The sequence below is a fragment of the Caretta caretta genome, chromosome 6 (assembly GCF_965140235.1).
Source record: "Caretta caretta isolate rCarCar2 chromosome 6, rCarCar1.hap1, whole genome shotgun sequence".
Lineage (NCBI taxonomy): Eukaryota > Metazoa > Chordata > Testudines > Cheloniidae > Caretta > Caretta caretta.
Window position 1 is genome coordinate 87,861,416 of NC_134211.1, and position 15,222 is coordinate 87,876,637.

The following is a 15,222-nucleotide window of genomic DNA, read 5'->3' on the forward strand; positions in this document are numbered from 1 at the left end:
CTAATTTCATAGTGTAGACATCAACCTTAGTTTCACATATCAATGGAGTAGCTGAGAAGATAATGGCAAATACAATCACCAAGACATTGACACCTGGCAACCAACGACCCAGAAGGATATGGATTTCCCTGCTTCGCCTCAAGGTCCCGGGAAGCGGAGCAACAATCCCCAGCCTGATAACAAAGAACTGGAGTGGTGTGAGGTGTGGGAGAAGAGTTGGTTGGGGAAAGGAGTCCAGGCTTTCACCTGGAGTCTGACCAAGGACTGGAGGTCAGACTGAGAGACAGAGCTTGAACAATGGGGTTCACTATAGCTTGTCTGGGCTCTGGGCTTATCAGAATGGTCTATGCTTTAACCTTCAGTTTTCTCTGCTACCCTAAGGACTTCCTAAATTGTGTTCCAGTTGACTAATAAACCCTGCTGTTTTGACAATGCAGTTTGAGTGTCACTGCAAATGCTTGCTGAGGTGCATTAATCCCTGAAGAGTGTACAGGTCTCTACCAAAAGCTTATCTCAGTTGGACTCAGCTGAGATGTGAAGGAAGAGTGCTAAAGGCCCAGAGATCCGGTCTAAGGAGGCGGTGAAGCCACATGGCTTGCCCTGGAGGCAGAGTCAGATCCCTAGGGGGTCAGGCTCTCTGAAAGGGTTCCTCCTAGAGACTTTTCCAAAGCTGGAGGCATAGCACCGATCCTGTGGATCCGTGACAGCAATGTAAATATATCCTCAAGGGCTTGATCCTGTGAGGTGTTGAGTACCTCGACTCCCATTAAAGTCAATGGGAGTTGAGAGGCCTAGCCTCTCTTAGGAGGCACTCAGCACCTCGCAGGACCAGGCACTTGAGAAAAGCATTGCAAAAGCACTGAAAAAAATGCATTAGCTTTGAGGCCCTGATAATCAATATATTAATGTAAAAATAACCTAAATTACCAGAACACACAGAACATTCTGGTGGCTGGGGACAAAAAAACTCTCATCCTATGGTTTATTTGAGGAATTTTTTCTGAAAAAAAAAAAATTATTGGCAGGTATAAAGGCAATTGTGCAATCAGTTTACACAGGAAATTGAGCCAATACATGAGAGACTGAGCGCACAATGTGTTGACGAGGTGTATTTTAAAAATATTCCTTCAACAATCAGGAAAATAAAACATAATTTCACTAAAACTTTCAACAAATGTTGAATTTTTGCCCCACAATTTCCCATAAGCCACATATAGTACAGTATAACCCACTTGCTTATTAGCTTCCAGGAGGTCTAAAATCTTCAGTCTGAATAGAGTTCATTGCTTGGTATTCAAAAAACTAGTCCAGCTATCAAAACTTAGTTAATTATTAAGCCTATGTGTTTAATCAGGATAACTGACTCTGCAAATTGTGGAAATCTAATGCTCTTCTGTTTAAGCAGATTCTGCAGCCAGAAGGAAAATGGGATCTTATTTTCAACATTTGGTTAGGTTAAGTACAATAATATTGGATATTTCTGCTGACTGAATACCAATCCTACTTGCGTAGTTTTGCCGAATTCTAGATTTACGTTTTGCTTTTCTAGTATGGAGAAGTTTTTGGATCACAGAATTTTGCTGATAGTAATTTCATTTTTAACAAGTCTGCAGAGTACAAAGCTACTGTCAGAGTGGAAAAAGTGTGGCGATCAGGAATGTGAAAGTAAGTTAAAAGGTTTTTATTTTTAATGAGTCTGGTAAATCCATATGTAGTCATTTCAAATCACAATGTAGAAGCCCACAATAAAAATGTGAAAGAAAATTTGGGAAGTGTAAATGCTTTAATGTACTGTTGTCAAAGTATTAGGCTTATGAAGGATACCCCTATATATTTTCCATAAAGGAAGAATATTCCTGGAAAACCCTCCTGTGGGATTATGTTGTGGAAATATGCAAAAGGGCAAAGTTCAGTAGAAATACTTCTTGTTACCAGTACATTAGAAACTTGGAGCTAACATCTTATAGTTTTCCATGAGTTTCCTGAAAATAGTCTATGTTAAGAAACATCTAATTTATTTATTTTTAATTATTCTTCTCCGTATACTGAAATACTTAAAAAAAAATTCTAAACTGATATATCTGTAAATGTAAAATGAATACAAAAATGTTTACAGAAACACATATTCTGGTTTAGCAAAATGTACTTTTTTTCCCCCCATTATAAGTTCTTCTTGTGAAAGATACTGCTCATTTGTCCTTTATTTATTTTTTCTGCTATGGTGTGAATTAAGGGCAGAAATTAGTTAAGGAATATGATAGAAAGGCCCTATATACTTTTGGGAGAATCATCTGCATAAATAGCTGTCCAGGCTTGCTGCAGAATCAGAAATGGCAGTGATACGAAATGGATACTTTGTAGAAAAGCCACCTCTCTGATTACCACTATGAAACCTGTTTTTGTCACATATACTTGGAGCCAGTTTTTCAGCTGCCTCCTTTGGTTTTGCACTTACAAATTTTTGCACTTTCAAAACTGAGAGCCTATCCACCTTGCAAGCTGACATTTGCACACAGAGTTCCCAATCCTGCAAATTGCTCTATGCAGCTGGATCCTTGCACCCAGGTGGAGCCTCATTGACTTCAGGCTGCTCCAGGCAGGCTCAGGTGTCTGCTTCTGTGGAGCAGCTTATGGGAGGGATTGGGACTCAAACTGAGTATAGTATTTAAAAAGTTATTGAAAAGGAAATTGAAATGAAAGCCAGACACCTAGACTTTAAATTTCCTGCTTTTGGCAACACGTATATTTCTTCATGCTTATATTGTTTAAACTTAGCTTTTTTGTCTTTAATATTATGTTCAAAAGATATGACTAAAATAGCTGAAAAATAAGCCAATGAAAATGTGCAATATTTAAAAGTCAAACAATCAAAATACTTGGAAAATGTTGTCTTTGGATCTTCCAGATTGTTATGGACGTGTGGAACACCTTACCCTGCAGCTGCTCCACATGTATAACTCCTATTGAAGGCACTGGAAGTTTTGTGCATGCCAATACTCAAAGATGGTCTGAACATCTAGGACTGGGTTCCGTTCTCACAGATGTCAATAGGATTTTTGCCACTGACTTTAATGACAGCATGATAGGGCCTCCAATGTATATTCTAGTTTTTGAGTAGCTTTCTACTTTAGAATTTAAACAGTGATATTATCATAAAACATATTTTATTCATATATAAACAATGTTAATGTTTCTTTATATACATCACATCTACTTTTTCAGAGTGATGAATGATTTAAGAAAAGTAGTTATTCTAGTTGCTTTTTGCTCTCTTTTTACATATATTCAGCTGCAATGAGCAGAGTCCAAGGCACTAAAGACTACGTAGGGCCTGACTGCCGATATCTGAAATTCAAAATGGGGGAAGAGATAATCGTATACTCCAAACTTTCAAGAAAAAGGGAAGATTTGTGGGCAGGAAGTGTAAGTATTTCAGTCTGCAATAATTTCACTATGAGCAAGCTAAATAAAACAATAATACAGAGGTGGTCAAACTTACTGACCCTCCGAGCCACATACAACAATATTCAGAAATTTGATAGCAACGCCAGGGCAGGTATGCCTTGGAAGTCTGAAGCTCCGAGACTCTCCTCCCTGCTGGACAGAACCAGAGACGGCGCATGGGGGGGGGCACACAGTGTCATGTGCCCCCCAAAGCTTTTTGCCAGGGTTTGCTGGCCCTGCTTGGTCACATGGTGTCACTGGGCCCCCTCCCTGCATGGCAGCTGCTGAAGCCAGCAAGTTGGGAGCTGCAGCTGTGGGGAGAGGCAGCCTCAAACAGCTGGGAGCTGCAGGGAGAGCCGCTGCTTTTGCTGCTGCCTCTCCCACTCAAAGCTAACACGTGGGAGCTTCAGGGAGGGGCCAGTGAGGGTAAGAGAGGGGGCATGCCTGGGGGAGGGGCATGACTCAAGCTGTTGGGGGGCCGAACCTTTAAACTGAACTCCCCACTCTCAACAGACACCAGTTGTCTTTGGCAGAAGCCTCTAGCCCCACCACCCCACTGCAGGGCAGAAGCCCTGAACTCCCTCTCCCCCACCAGTCTGGTAGGCAGAAAATGGGGGCATAGGGGACTTTGTGAGCCGCATATTAACTGTGAAAGAGGCACAAGCGGCTCACAAGCCACAAATTGGCCACCCCTGTAATAATACATTTGCACATCTATAATACCTGTCATCTAAGGATCTTACAACACTTGATGAACATTAGCCAATTAAGGCTCATAGCATCTTTGTGTGGTAAGTAGTTACGATTTCCATTTTCCCCAGAGAGGGAAAGTTAACCCCAGATTTGCCCAAGGTCCCATTGGGAGTGATAGAGCTGAGACTGCAATCCTGGTCTTCAGTCTCACAGTAATTATGCTATAGTCATTACCATATTATCCGTCTTTTAACTACATGGCTTACTTAGAACAGTTCAGGTTTATTGGGTCAAGCATCCACAGACTAATTAGAATGTAGGTAAGGAGTTGTTAAAACTATCTAATCAAAAATCCAATTTTGGTGTCTGATCCTGCAATCTTTGTTAAAACAAAACTCCCAAAGAAGTAATTGGGAATTTTTCTTGAGCACCTTCAATAGAATGGTCAAATGGTTAAGACAGTGGTGGACTTAAGATACAGTGGACATGTGTTTGCATGGGTTCAAACCTTGTAGGTCGGGGTGGGCAAACTTTTTGTTCCGAGGGCCACATCTGGGTATGGAAATTGTATGGCGGGCCATGAATGCTCACAAAATTTGGGATTGGGGTGAGGGAGGGGGTGAGGGCTCCAGCTGGGCTCTGGGGTGAGGCCAGAAACAAGGAGTTCAGGGTGTGGGAGGGGCTTCAGGCTGGGGTTGGAGTGCGGGGCGGGGGTGAGGGCTCCAGCTGGGGGTACAGGCTCTGGGGTGGCGCAGGGGATGAGGGGTTGGGGGTGCAGGAGGGTGCTCCAGGCTGGGACCAAGCGTTTCGGAGGGCGGGAGAGGGATCATGGCTGGGCAGGGGGTTGGGGTGTGGGAGGGTGTCAGGGGCACAGGCTCCAGGCAGCACTTACCTCAAGCAGCTCCTGGAAGCAGCGATATATCCCCCCTCCGGCTCCTATGCGGAAATGCAGCCAGGCGGCTCTGCATGCTGCCTCATCCTCAGGCACCACCCCTGCAGCTCCCATTGGCCATGGTTCCCAGCCAAAGGGAGATGCGGGGGCAGCACTTGGGGTGGGGGCAGCATGCGGAGCCCCCTGGCTGCCCCTACCCATAGGAGCCAGAGGGGGGACATGCCACTACTTCCGGGAGCCATGTGGAGCCACAGCATGTGTGGAACGGGGAAAGCCCGCAGCTGGAGCGGGGCAAGCCCTGGACCCCGCTCCCCAGCAGGAGCTCGAGGGCTGGATTAAAATGTCTGATGGGCCGGATGTGGTCCCCAGGCCATAGTTTGCCTGATAGCTCTACCAAAAATAAAGTTAACCAACGCAGTCTATAAGTGAAACTTTATGCATTTTGAAAATTTGTACATGTCATAAAATATATATTTACCTAGTTGAGCAGAATAATTTCAAAAGTAGCACAGGTGATCATTGCCTGTTTTCTTTGATAATATAAAAATGTAATGCTTTTCCTTCAGTTAGGAGGTTGGTAGCTCAGATTACTAGATAACCCTGTACCTCCTGTTGACATGGATCATAACAATTTCTCATCTAGTTCCCTAGCACATCCTACACAGAGAAATAATTTAGAGCTGGTTGTAGATATCCAATATATACATTACATTTGTGAACATAAAATACATGGAGGAGTATGGTTCTCATTTGCTCTGAGGGAATGAATTTGGTCTGGCTTAAGCCACTGGGAGCTTTGCCACTGATATCAGTGGGCATGGGATCAAATCATTAGTGCATATAATAGCATGTGAATTGAAGCTGTGTCCAAACTACTGTTTTGATACTGAACCAACATTTGTTCACAATAGTAATGTGCATTGTGTAAATTGTAAAACACAGCATGGGATATATAGTGTCATATGCTTCAAGAAGTGATGGAGAAAACATTTATTTGTGAAGGGGAAAGGGTTCCATTGACCAAAATGGGTATGAATATCAACTTTAGAGGGCTCTTCTAATCTAAGTATTTGTTTGATCATAAGTTCTTAGCATGCAAAGATACACACATCATCTGTATATATAACAAAATGCTAAATATTCTCCTTCCATTTTTATTTTTATAGAAAGGGAAGGATTTTGGATATTTCCCAAAGAATGCAGTTCAAACTGAAGACGTTTTTATTATACAAGAAGTAGAAGTGCCAACTAAGGTAAACTAATATCACCAGTCTTCCCTGTATACTGATGAACAGCTGAAATTTTGTTCTCCAGCTGATACATGGGTAGAAACTCAGGTGTCGTTGCAAGTCTTCTTTGGGGTCGTTCAGTATGTGTTTTTCTTGTTATTCTACCATTTGTCTGTGTATATTGCTTAGACACAGATCTCTGTTAAGAAGTTTAGATCCACACATTATACCAAGTAAGCCAAATAGAGCCATGAGGAATATCGAGATTACCTACATTTCCTCATAGAAGGCTATACACACATACTATTGTACAGAAGCAAAAAAGTAGATAAAATGGGTGTATTATTTTATTACAGAATACTTTAAAACATCCATACACATAATAAAAAGGTGACTATTATTCTTTTAGGAAACTGATTTCCTTTGTCTTGATGGAGGTGAATACCTTTTGGAAAATAAAGATAGTGTATTGCACAATCATAATGAAGAACGTGAATATCCATTGCCTTACAAAGAGCCAGAATCAAAGATGTCCGAAGGTGAGCTCCAAAAACAGACAACTATTTCCTTCCAGCGGGAACATGGAATTGAGTCAGTTCCTGAAAGTGATGAATTAGACAGAAAGTTCAAAGACCCTCACACTCAAAAGGAGACTGAGAGCAATAAATTGTTCAGAAAGAACAAGAATGGAAAAGATGATGCTGTCCTGCAAGAAGCTGAAAGCAGTCACCCACTGAAACCAGCTCCTTTAGAATCTACATGGACTGTTTCTGGTGTTGTAGGATGGCTTGGCCTAGGAAGTAAACAAGATGAGGAAGCTTTTGAAACAGTGACCAAATCTCTAGAAGAAAATACATTCAGAAGCAGAAAAATAGCAATAACTCATGAAAGTGACATGAAAGAATTAACTGATGAGGATAAACCAGAGTCTTCTGGCTGGTTTCAGAGTAGATTGACAGATTTACTAAATTTTGGTAGAGAGAATTCAGTCCTTGGTTTGCTGTCCAAAGAAAATAATCCACAAATCCATGATAGTTCTAGTAATGCTGAGCATTCTGAGTTTGAACAAAGAAATGCAGCTGCAGAAAAATCAACAGAAGAAAAGCAAAAAAGTCACAATGAGGTATCCAAATCAAGCTGGTTTAATTTGGGTTTAAGTGATGTTTTAACATTTGGGCATGCTAAGAAAGAGAACCCTATAACAAAAGAGGAGCAAAGCAGAGAAATGAAGGTTGCAACAGATAAGAATGAAGAAATTCAGACTTCGACCCCACAAGAAACTGAATCTCAGATGGACAGAGAACTGAAAAAGGAAACAGCCAAAGTAATGATAAGTGAAGAACAAAATAACAAGAAGAATAATGTACATGAAATATTAGATTCAGACAATAAAACACCAACTTCTGAGGAGCTGCCAGTAAATGAAGATAATCCTCTCAATTTAAAGAGCACCAAAAATGCAGAAGAGTCATCTTTTACTACAGATGTTGCTGACAAAGACAAACTAATTGAACCTCACAGTTCAGAACAAAACCCAGTATCAGAAACTCCAGTTATGGAAAACACTGAAGTTAAAGAGATAACACAGGAGTCAGAAAGCATAAATGGCCAGTCAGGTTGGTATGAAAAAATATATAGTAACTTCATTACATTTAATAGGGACACGTCAGATAATGAACAGGGGCAGGAATCTGTGGTTGCTCATGGCATACAGGAATCAGTTACATCTCAGCTTCACTCTTTTCCTAGCTCACCTCAAAGCTTAGACTCCACTATTGCTAAAAATTCAGAAGAAGAAAAGCATGACAGGTTTGAAGAATCTCAATCTTTCCTCTCATTTAGTCATTTTACAAACATACTGAGCTTTCACAGTTTAATAACCAAAGTAAAGGAATCTGTGCAAAATGCACAGGAGGATTTGAACTTTAGTGGAGAACTCGCCCAATCTGAAAATAATGATGAAATATTACAAGGAAGTAAAGAAACTGCAGTGAAATTACAAGCAAATCAGAGGGTTAGTGAGACTGTGCGAGAGAAGGGAGATGTGGCAATGTCCCAAGAAAGTGTTCTGTTGTCTCCATTAGCAGTGCAAGGTAATGAACAAAGTAGTGAAAAAACGATACAATATGCCAGATTAGTAATATATAACAATACTTCACCCCTTTTATCTGTAAAATCCCAATTAGAATCTAAAATCTCCCAAGGTCAACATTCACAAATATCTAGATATTCAAACCCTGAGGAACCCATTTCTGAGGGTAGTGAAAAACAGGAATTTTCTAATATAAAAGATAACAGTGATGTCCCTATCTCCAAAGACCAGCAGCATGCATCTTCAGATTTAAAGTTAGAAAATACAATAGATTCACCAGTACAACATGAATATATAACTGAAGATTTTTATTCTAGTGAACAGCGTGTGTTATCAAAAGAGGAACCAATTGAACATAAAGAGGACAGAACGGATAAGAATGAAGAAATGCATACTTTAAACCTACAGGAAACTGAAACTTACATAGAGAGGAAATCACAAAGAGAAATAGCTGAAATGATGCAAGATGAAGGACAAAATAATCTGAAAACACATAAACAAGAATCAGTAGAATTTGACACACCAAGTTCTGGGGAGTTGCCAGCAAATTTAGATAGTCTTCTGAACTTCAAGAAAATCCTAAATGAAGCTGAGTCACCTCTTACTCAAGGAATATCAGACAAAACCAAACTAACTGAGCTTTACAGTACAGAACAAAATTCAGCAGCACAAAGTCAAGTAATAGAAAACACTGAAGTAAAAGAGATAACAGAGGAATCAGAGAGCAAAAATGACCAGGCAGGTTGGTATGAAAATATCTCTGGCAACATAGATTTTAATATGGACATATCAGATGATCAAAAGGAGCAGGAATCTGTAGTTTCTCAAGACACACGGGAATCAGTTGTAGCCCAGCTTTTATCTTCTTCCAGTTTATCTGAGGACTTAGACACAGCTGATAATTCAGAGAAAGACAAGCAAAACCAGTTTGAAGAACCACAGACTGTCTTTTCTTTTAGTCATTATAAAAACATACTGAGCTTCCAATGTTTTGCAACCAAAGATGAGCATTCTCTGCAAAGGCTACAAGAGACTCTGAGCTTCAGTGATGAAAATGGCCAGACTACAAATGGCAAAGAAATTGAACTGAAAGGCCAAACAAATCAGAAGATTAATGAACAAGTACTAGAGAAGAGTGATGTAGACATTTTCAAAGAAAGTGTTCTATTTTCTCCGTTGACAGTGCAAAATGTTGAACAAGATAGTGAAAACACAATGAAAGATACTAAATTAGTAAAAGATAGCTCACATCTTTCATTTACAGAATCCCAGTTAGAACACAGAGTAGACCCTTTATTTACATATCCAAAATGCAAGGAACCCAATTCTAAAAGAAATGAAAGAGAGGAATTTTCTAATATAAAAGAGAAAAGTGAAGTTTCTATTTTAGAAGATGAGCAGCAGGTATCTTTAGAAACAAAAATAAATATAAAAGATTTACCAGAACAACATGGATACTTCTGTGAAGATTCTTATTCTAGTCAACAAAATATTATTAAAAAGGGAGTAAGGCAGGGTTACTTAGCTGAAAATTTTTCAGAGGATAATGGTCATGAACTTGGCATTGATCGCATTGCTGACACAAAGAAAATTCAAGTTTCAGACCAGTTATCTTCTCTGGATTTTGATGAATCACTATCAAAACACCATGTAAATAATGATGTACAGGCACAACATATTACTTTGGAGTCTGAAGAAGAAGGAGAACTCACTGATGAGGAATATACTGAAAATTCTTCAGACAAAGGTTTGCGTGATGTCTCACAAGATTCCATAAAAGATCATTTTTCCAGCTCAAATGTTGATGATGATGTGTTAGACAAAATTGTAGTGAATAGCAAAGACATTAGTCATTTTTCCCAAGACAGAATAAAACAGCCAGAGAATTTTTCACAACATGTTTCAGAGTGTGGTGAAAATAACCTAGAACACAGTGAGCAAATGATAAAAAATTATGAGCCAAATAAACCCCAAAATGAAAAGAGAGCAAATATTTTGGCTAACCAAGAAACATCTTCAGTAGCTACATCTGAGGAAATAATACAAAGTGAGAGTATAATTCTTGAGCAAGACAGTCACACATTAAATTATTTTATGTATGGTCTGCAAAACAAAGGCAATGAAGTTCCACAGTCTTCTATGCCATTTACACAGGAGCAAATAGATGACGAATACAATAAAAGAGAACATATTTCAAATCCGTCTGAACAGCATTCAGATAATATTAGAATTAGTGATGATTCATTAACAGTAAATGTTCTTGGTGAACAAGTCCTACAAGAACAAATTATAGCACCTGAAGCTAGTGCTGATACTTTTTCTGAAGAGGAGCTTCAATCTCAACAAATTTCCATGAATATGCCACACCATAAGAAAGAGCCACTAGGTATAGAATTGGATGATTCATCTTCCCAACATGAGCCTCTGATATCAGAATGTGGGACTGGGGATAATAGTAATTCAGATCCTGGAAAGAAATATAAAACTCAGATGCTACATAATAAAAGAAAAGAATCTTCCATACCATCAGATTTAGAAGTACCTGAGCCCAGCAGTTCAAGTCATCATGAAGATATGGAAAGCATAAATACAGAAAATGAATCTGAATACCAGAAAATATCATCATATCCTCATTCAAATGACGATGTAACACCAAAGTTACAGGATGTAGCAGAATCACAGAAAATGTCTGAAGAAAGTTTAGTTACAACAAAAACAACTGCAGAATCCAGTCATATCCTACTTAATGAACACGAACATTTATTCCAAGAACAATCTAGTGTAGTTGAAAACTCTGAAAAAAAACCCCTAGCATTACATTTAGAATCTTTTGAGTCTACTGAATTGCAAACCCAGGCACCTCTTAAAAATCATGGTGGCTCTAATCCTAACAAGCCTTTGTTACATATTCCCCATTATCATGATTCAGCACACAGCAACATAGAACATGTACCTTCGCAAAGTGAGCAGGGCTTGGAAACACTCCATTTAAATGCTGTGAAACATAGAGATCTGAATGGTAAAAGACACATTGACAGGGAAGATGCTCTTCCAACTGAAAACATAAATCATATAAAAAAATTAACTACTTCTGAAAAAGCAAAAGATAGTAAGGACAAAAGCAAAAAAGATACTGATGATCAGAAAAAAACAGACTCCCAAAATATAAATTATAAAAATGGTGTCATGACAGCGGGGGGAGTGGCTAGTATTTTTACAAAAACTTCACATTTTCTTGGAAGTTTGTTTAGTAAAAATAATAATGGAGACTTTAGAATAAATTCTGAACACAAAAGTCCTGTCCTAGACCCAAATGAAAACAGGGAAGATATTAGGATAAACCAGATAAAGGTAGAATTTAATAACGTGCAAAGGAGAGAGGCTGAGTTAAAGGAAAACGAATCTGAACAAGAGAAAGACACAATTCAGACGGCAGAAGCTACAAATAATTTAAACATAGATAATTTTAAAATGCTAAAAGATAGATCTGAGGAAGGACAACTTGGCATTCAGGAAAAAAATATTACATCAGAAACAGGAACAAACAACAAGGAAACTGATAAAACCATAATCTGGGAGACAGGGTCTATGTCCCAGAAAACCAGGAAAGAAGGCCAAAGATTAATTGAAGGGGACACAGATATATCCAACCCATTCATTGTGTACCAACAGCTTTATTCAAAATTGTCTCAGGAAGTGAAGCAACCTTTAAAGAGTCTATGTGAAAAAAACAAACTCTTGGTGCTAGAGCAACAGTTTAAAAAAGTTCAGCATGATATCACTACTTTTACATGTGAAGACAGTTTCATGCAGAAGAAACAAGTGACTGCTTCTGTGAAAGAGGAACATAATCTGGACATTGACTATGAGAAATGTATAAAGGAGAAAATGAATTTTCTTCCAGAAGTACAAGATCTTCTGTCAGCCATCAGAACGAAGTGTGAAGCCCAAAATGCAGAATCAGGTACTGGACGACTGCTTTACTAATTAAAGGTGATAAAACAAGAACAATACTTGCTTTGTGTGAGAAAAATGTAAGACAGGTGTGACACTGTTCACTTTTAGTGGTTTAAAATCAACACTAGTGAATTTAGCTACTAGCTGTTAATAGGTGATTAGAGTGTAGCTATTTAACACTTTCTTTGAGGAATATATAACTCCCTTATGCCACACTAATTATAGGTTATGGACACCGTTATGTAATATAAAATATATGGACATTGGTAAAGTACTTGTAAAAAATCAGTGGTAACGCCAGTAGAAAACCACCTAAAATTGTTAAGAGATAAAGAGTTCACAGTTATTCCAGAGATAGTTCCTCTTCCTTAGGTTCTCTGGCCTGATCCAAAGGTCATTGAAGTTAATGAGAGTCTTTCCATTTACTTCAGTGCACATTAGACCAGGCTATCTGTTGTTATACTTCACACCATAGCCTGTTATTTTACTCTGGTGAGTAAGTCCATTGATTTCAAAAGTCAGACTTAAGACTACTTTACCATGATTCTTTTTTATAATCAACCCCATTGTAATCAAACTCTTGATACCATTGCATATTTTGGTTCCAGTAGTCATTGATGGCATCATAAAGTACCAAACTGTATCATATTTGTGTGACTAGTGCCACCATCATTTAAATTATCATTCTCACAATATAAGTAAAGTAGGAATGTAGTTGGTAAATGTGGTTTTTCTAATGGGAAAAATTTATCCCTGGTATAAATCTACTGAAGCCAGTGAAGTTATACCAGAAATTAATTTGGCCCAAAGGATCAAATATTCTAAATCCTCTAAAATTATGCCCACAGTTTAACACCTTCAATATTTCTCAGTCAACAGTGCATACAAACTGCATAGTTAGATATATAACTACATACATACATACAAATCTAAAGTTTTAGGTTGCATAAAAATCTAGGCATAACATGGAAGTATGCATGTGCAGTTTCAGTAGCCAAACTGAGACTTTGAAAATATGACCCAGTTAGGGTATTTTCTAATAAATAAAATTTTTGCATGAACAGACTTAATTTTAATTAATGGTAACCCTTTTTCTCTAACAAATTGCTAATTCTTCTTAGCTCACTAAATGAAACTAATTGTGACTGTATTGTATCTTTATATAGGTTTCAGAGGAACAGCCGTGTTAGTCTGTATTTGCAAAAAGAAAAGGAGTACTTGTGGCATCTTAGAGACTAACCAATTTATTTGAGCATGAGCTTTCGTGAGCTACAGCTCAATTTGTAGCTCACGAAAGCTCATGCTCAAATAAATTGGTTAGTCTCTAAGGTGCCACAAGTACTCCTTATCTTTATATAGTAGCTGTACTTCCAACTGCCATGAAAAATTAATTAATGCTTATTTCCTTTTTGTGGCTGGAAAGATTTTGTTTTCTGAAGCCTTCTGCTTGTTTAATCTAAATCATTGAACTAATTAAAGAAATCAAAATTTAGGATGGTACAGATAACTCCAGTCGTTTTTGCTCTGTCATCATATATCTATATATATATGCAGAGTGGTGACATACAATAATTTCACAGTTGCTGAACTAGATTATGAAATTTTCCACAAAATTGAGTTAATCTCATATAGTAGTAGCATTTTTTGTTAATTGTATGAGCTCTTGATACTCTTCTATATGTGCAGCTGCTGTGTGCTGCCATTCATTACTCACAGACAAACATGTCTATGATTGTTCTTTGTGCATATAACATTTGCAAGGACATTTGTTCTTTTATGGAAAGCTGATCATCTTTAGTTCTGTATGAATTCTTTTTTCCTGGCTATTACAGCTCTCTTACTTGAGTTTTCCTCTCACATATCTGAACATGGTTTCATAAAGAGACCTGGCAATCCTGGAAGAGTACTCCAATCAGTACTGATCCAAGACAAAACATAAATTTTTCTAAGTAGTGAACTATATTCTGGCCTTAATTACATCTGGGCAACACAAATTCTTCTTTGAGTGCTTGCTCATGTTGAATCCATTCTAGGTGTGTGCGCACCCACATGCATGGTTGTTGGAGATTTTTGCCTTAGCGGTATCCGTAGCGTCGGGAGTGGCATCCCCCTGAGCGCCGCCCTAATGTGCCAGTATATCAGGCGCCACCAACCCTACGCCCTCTCAATTCCTTCTTACCGCCCGTGGTGGTTAGTCGGAGCGTCTTCCCTTGCACTGCAAGGGCTAGTGGTTTTTTGTCTACTGACTTTGAGCCTTACGGCCTTGTAAATAGTTTTATTTATAGTAGTTAGTGTTAAGTAGTTGTTAAGTGTAGTTAATTGTTAGCAGTTAGGGTCCCAGCCAGGTGATAGCATGCCCTGGTCTCCCGGGGTTTAAGCTCTGCATGGACTGCAACAGGCCTATGCCTGTAAGTGACCCCTATAGCAGCTGCCTCAAGTGCTTAGGGGAGTCACATGTTAGAGCAAGGATGGGCAAACTTTTTGTCCTGAGGGCCACATCTGGGTATGGAAATTATATGGCGGGCCATGAATGTTCACAAAATTAACAATTCAGAGGTATTCAAATAAACTCTATTTAATAAAGAAAAGGAGTACTTGTGGCACCTTAGAGACTAACCAATTTATTTGAGCATGAGCTTTCGTGAGCTACAGCTCACTTCATCAGATCTGATGAAGTGAGCTGTAGCTCACGAAAGCTCATGCTCAAATAAATTGGTTAGTCTGTAAGGTGCCACAAGTACTCCTTTTCTTTTTGCGAATACAGACTAACACGGCTGTTCCTCTGAAACCTGTATTTAATAAAGATACATTTTAGTGGAAATAAACATAAAACCTCGAGGGTGGGGCCATAGGAGACCGGGAGGGTCTGGGCTGTGGTGACTGGCTGATGAGGAATGAGGTGAGTCTCTCAGAGG

The 15,222-nt window shown here is 38.8% G+C and overlaps 1 protein-coding gene across 4 annotated transcripts in view; it reads left to right on the forward strand.

The window, feature by feature from the left end:
* Positions 1–1,404: 1,404 nt before the first annotated feature.
* The window catches only part of MIA2 (MIA SH3 domain ER export factor 2), a 68,345-nt gene continuing 54,527 nt past the window's right edge, over positions 1,405–15,222 (forward strand). Inside the window, exons 1-4 of one of the 4 annotated variants that reach the window (XM_048855942.2) lie at positions 1,405–1,665; positions 3,290–3,423; positions 6,196–6,282; positions 6,668–12,314. In XM_048855942.2, coding sequence (XP_048711899.2) covers positions 1,551–1,665; positions 3,290–3,423; positions 6,196–6,282; positions 6,668–12,314 — 5,983 coding nt within the window. In that variant the 5' untranslated portion in view covers positions 1,405–1,550. The remainder of the gene's footprint in view (positions 1,666–3,289; positions 3,424–6,195; positions 6,283–6,667; positions 12,315–15,222) is intronic. The other 3 variants (XM_048855943.2, XM_048855944.2, XM_048855945.2) reach the window with 3 other exon arrangements.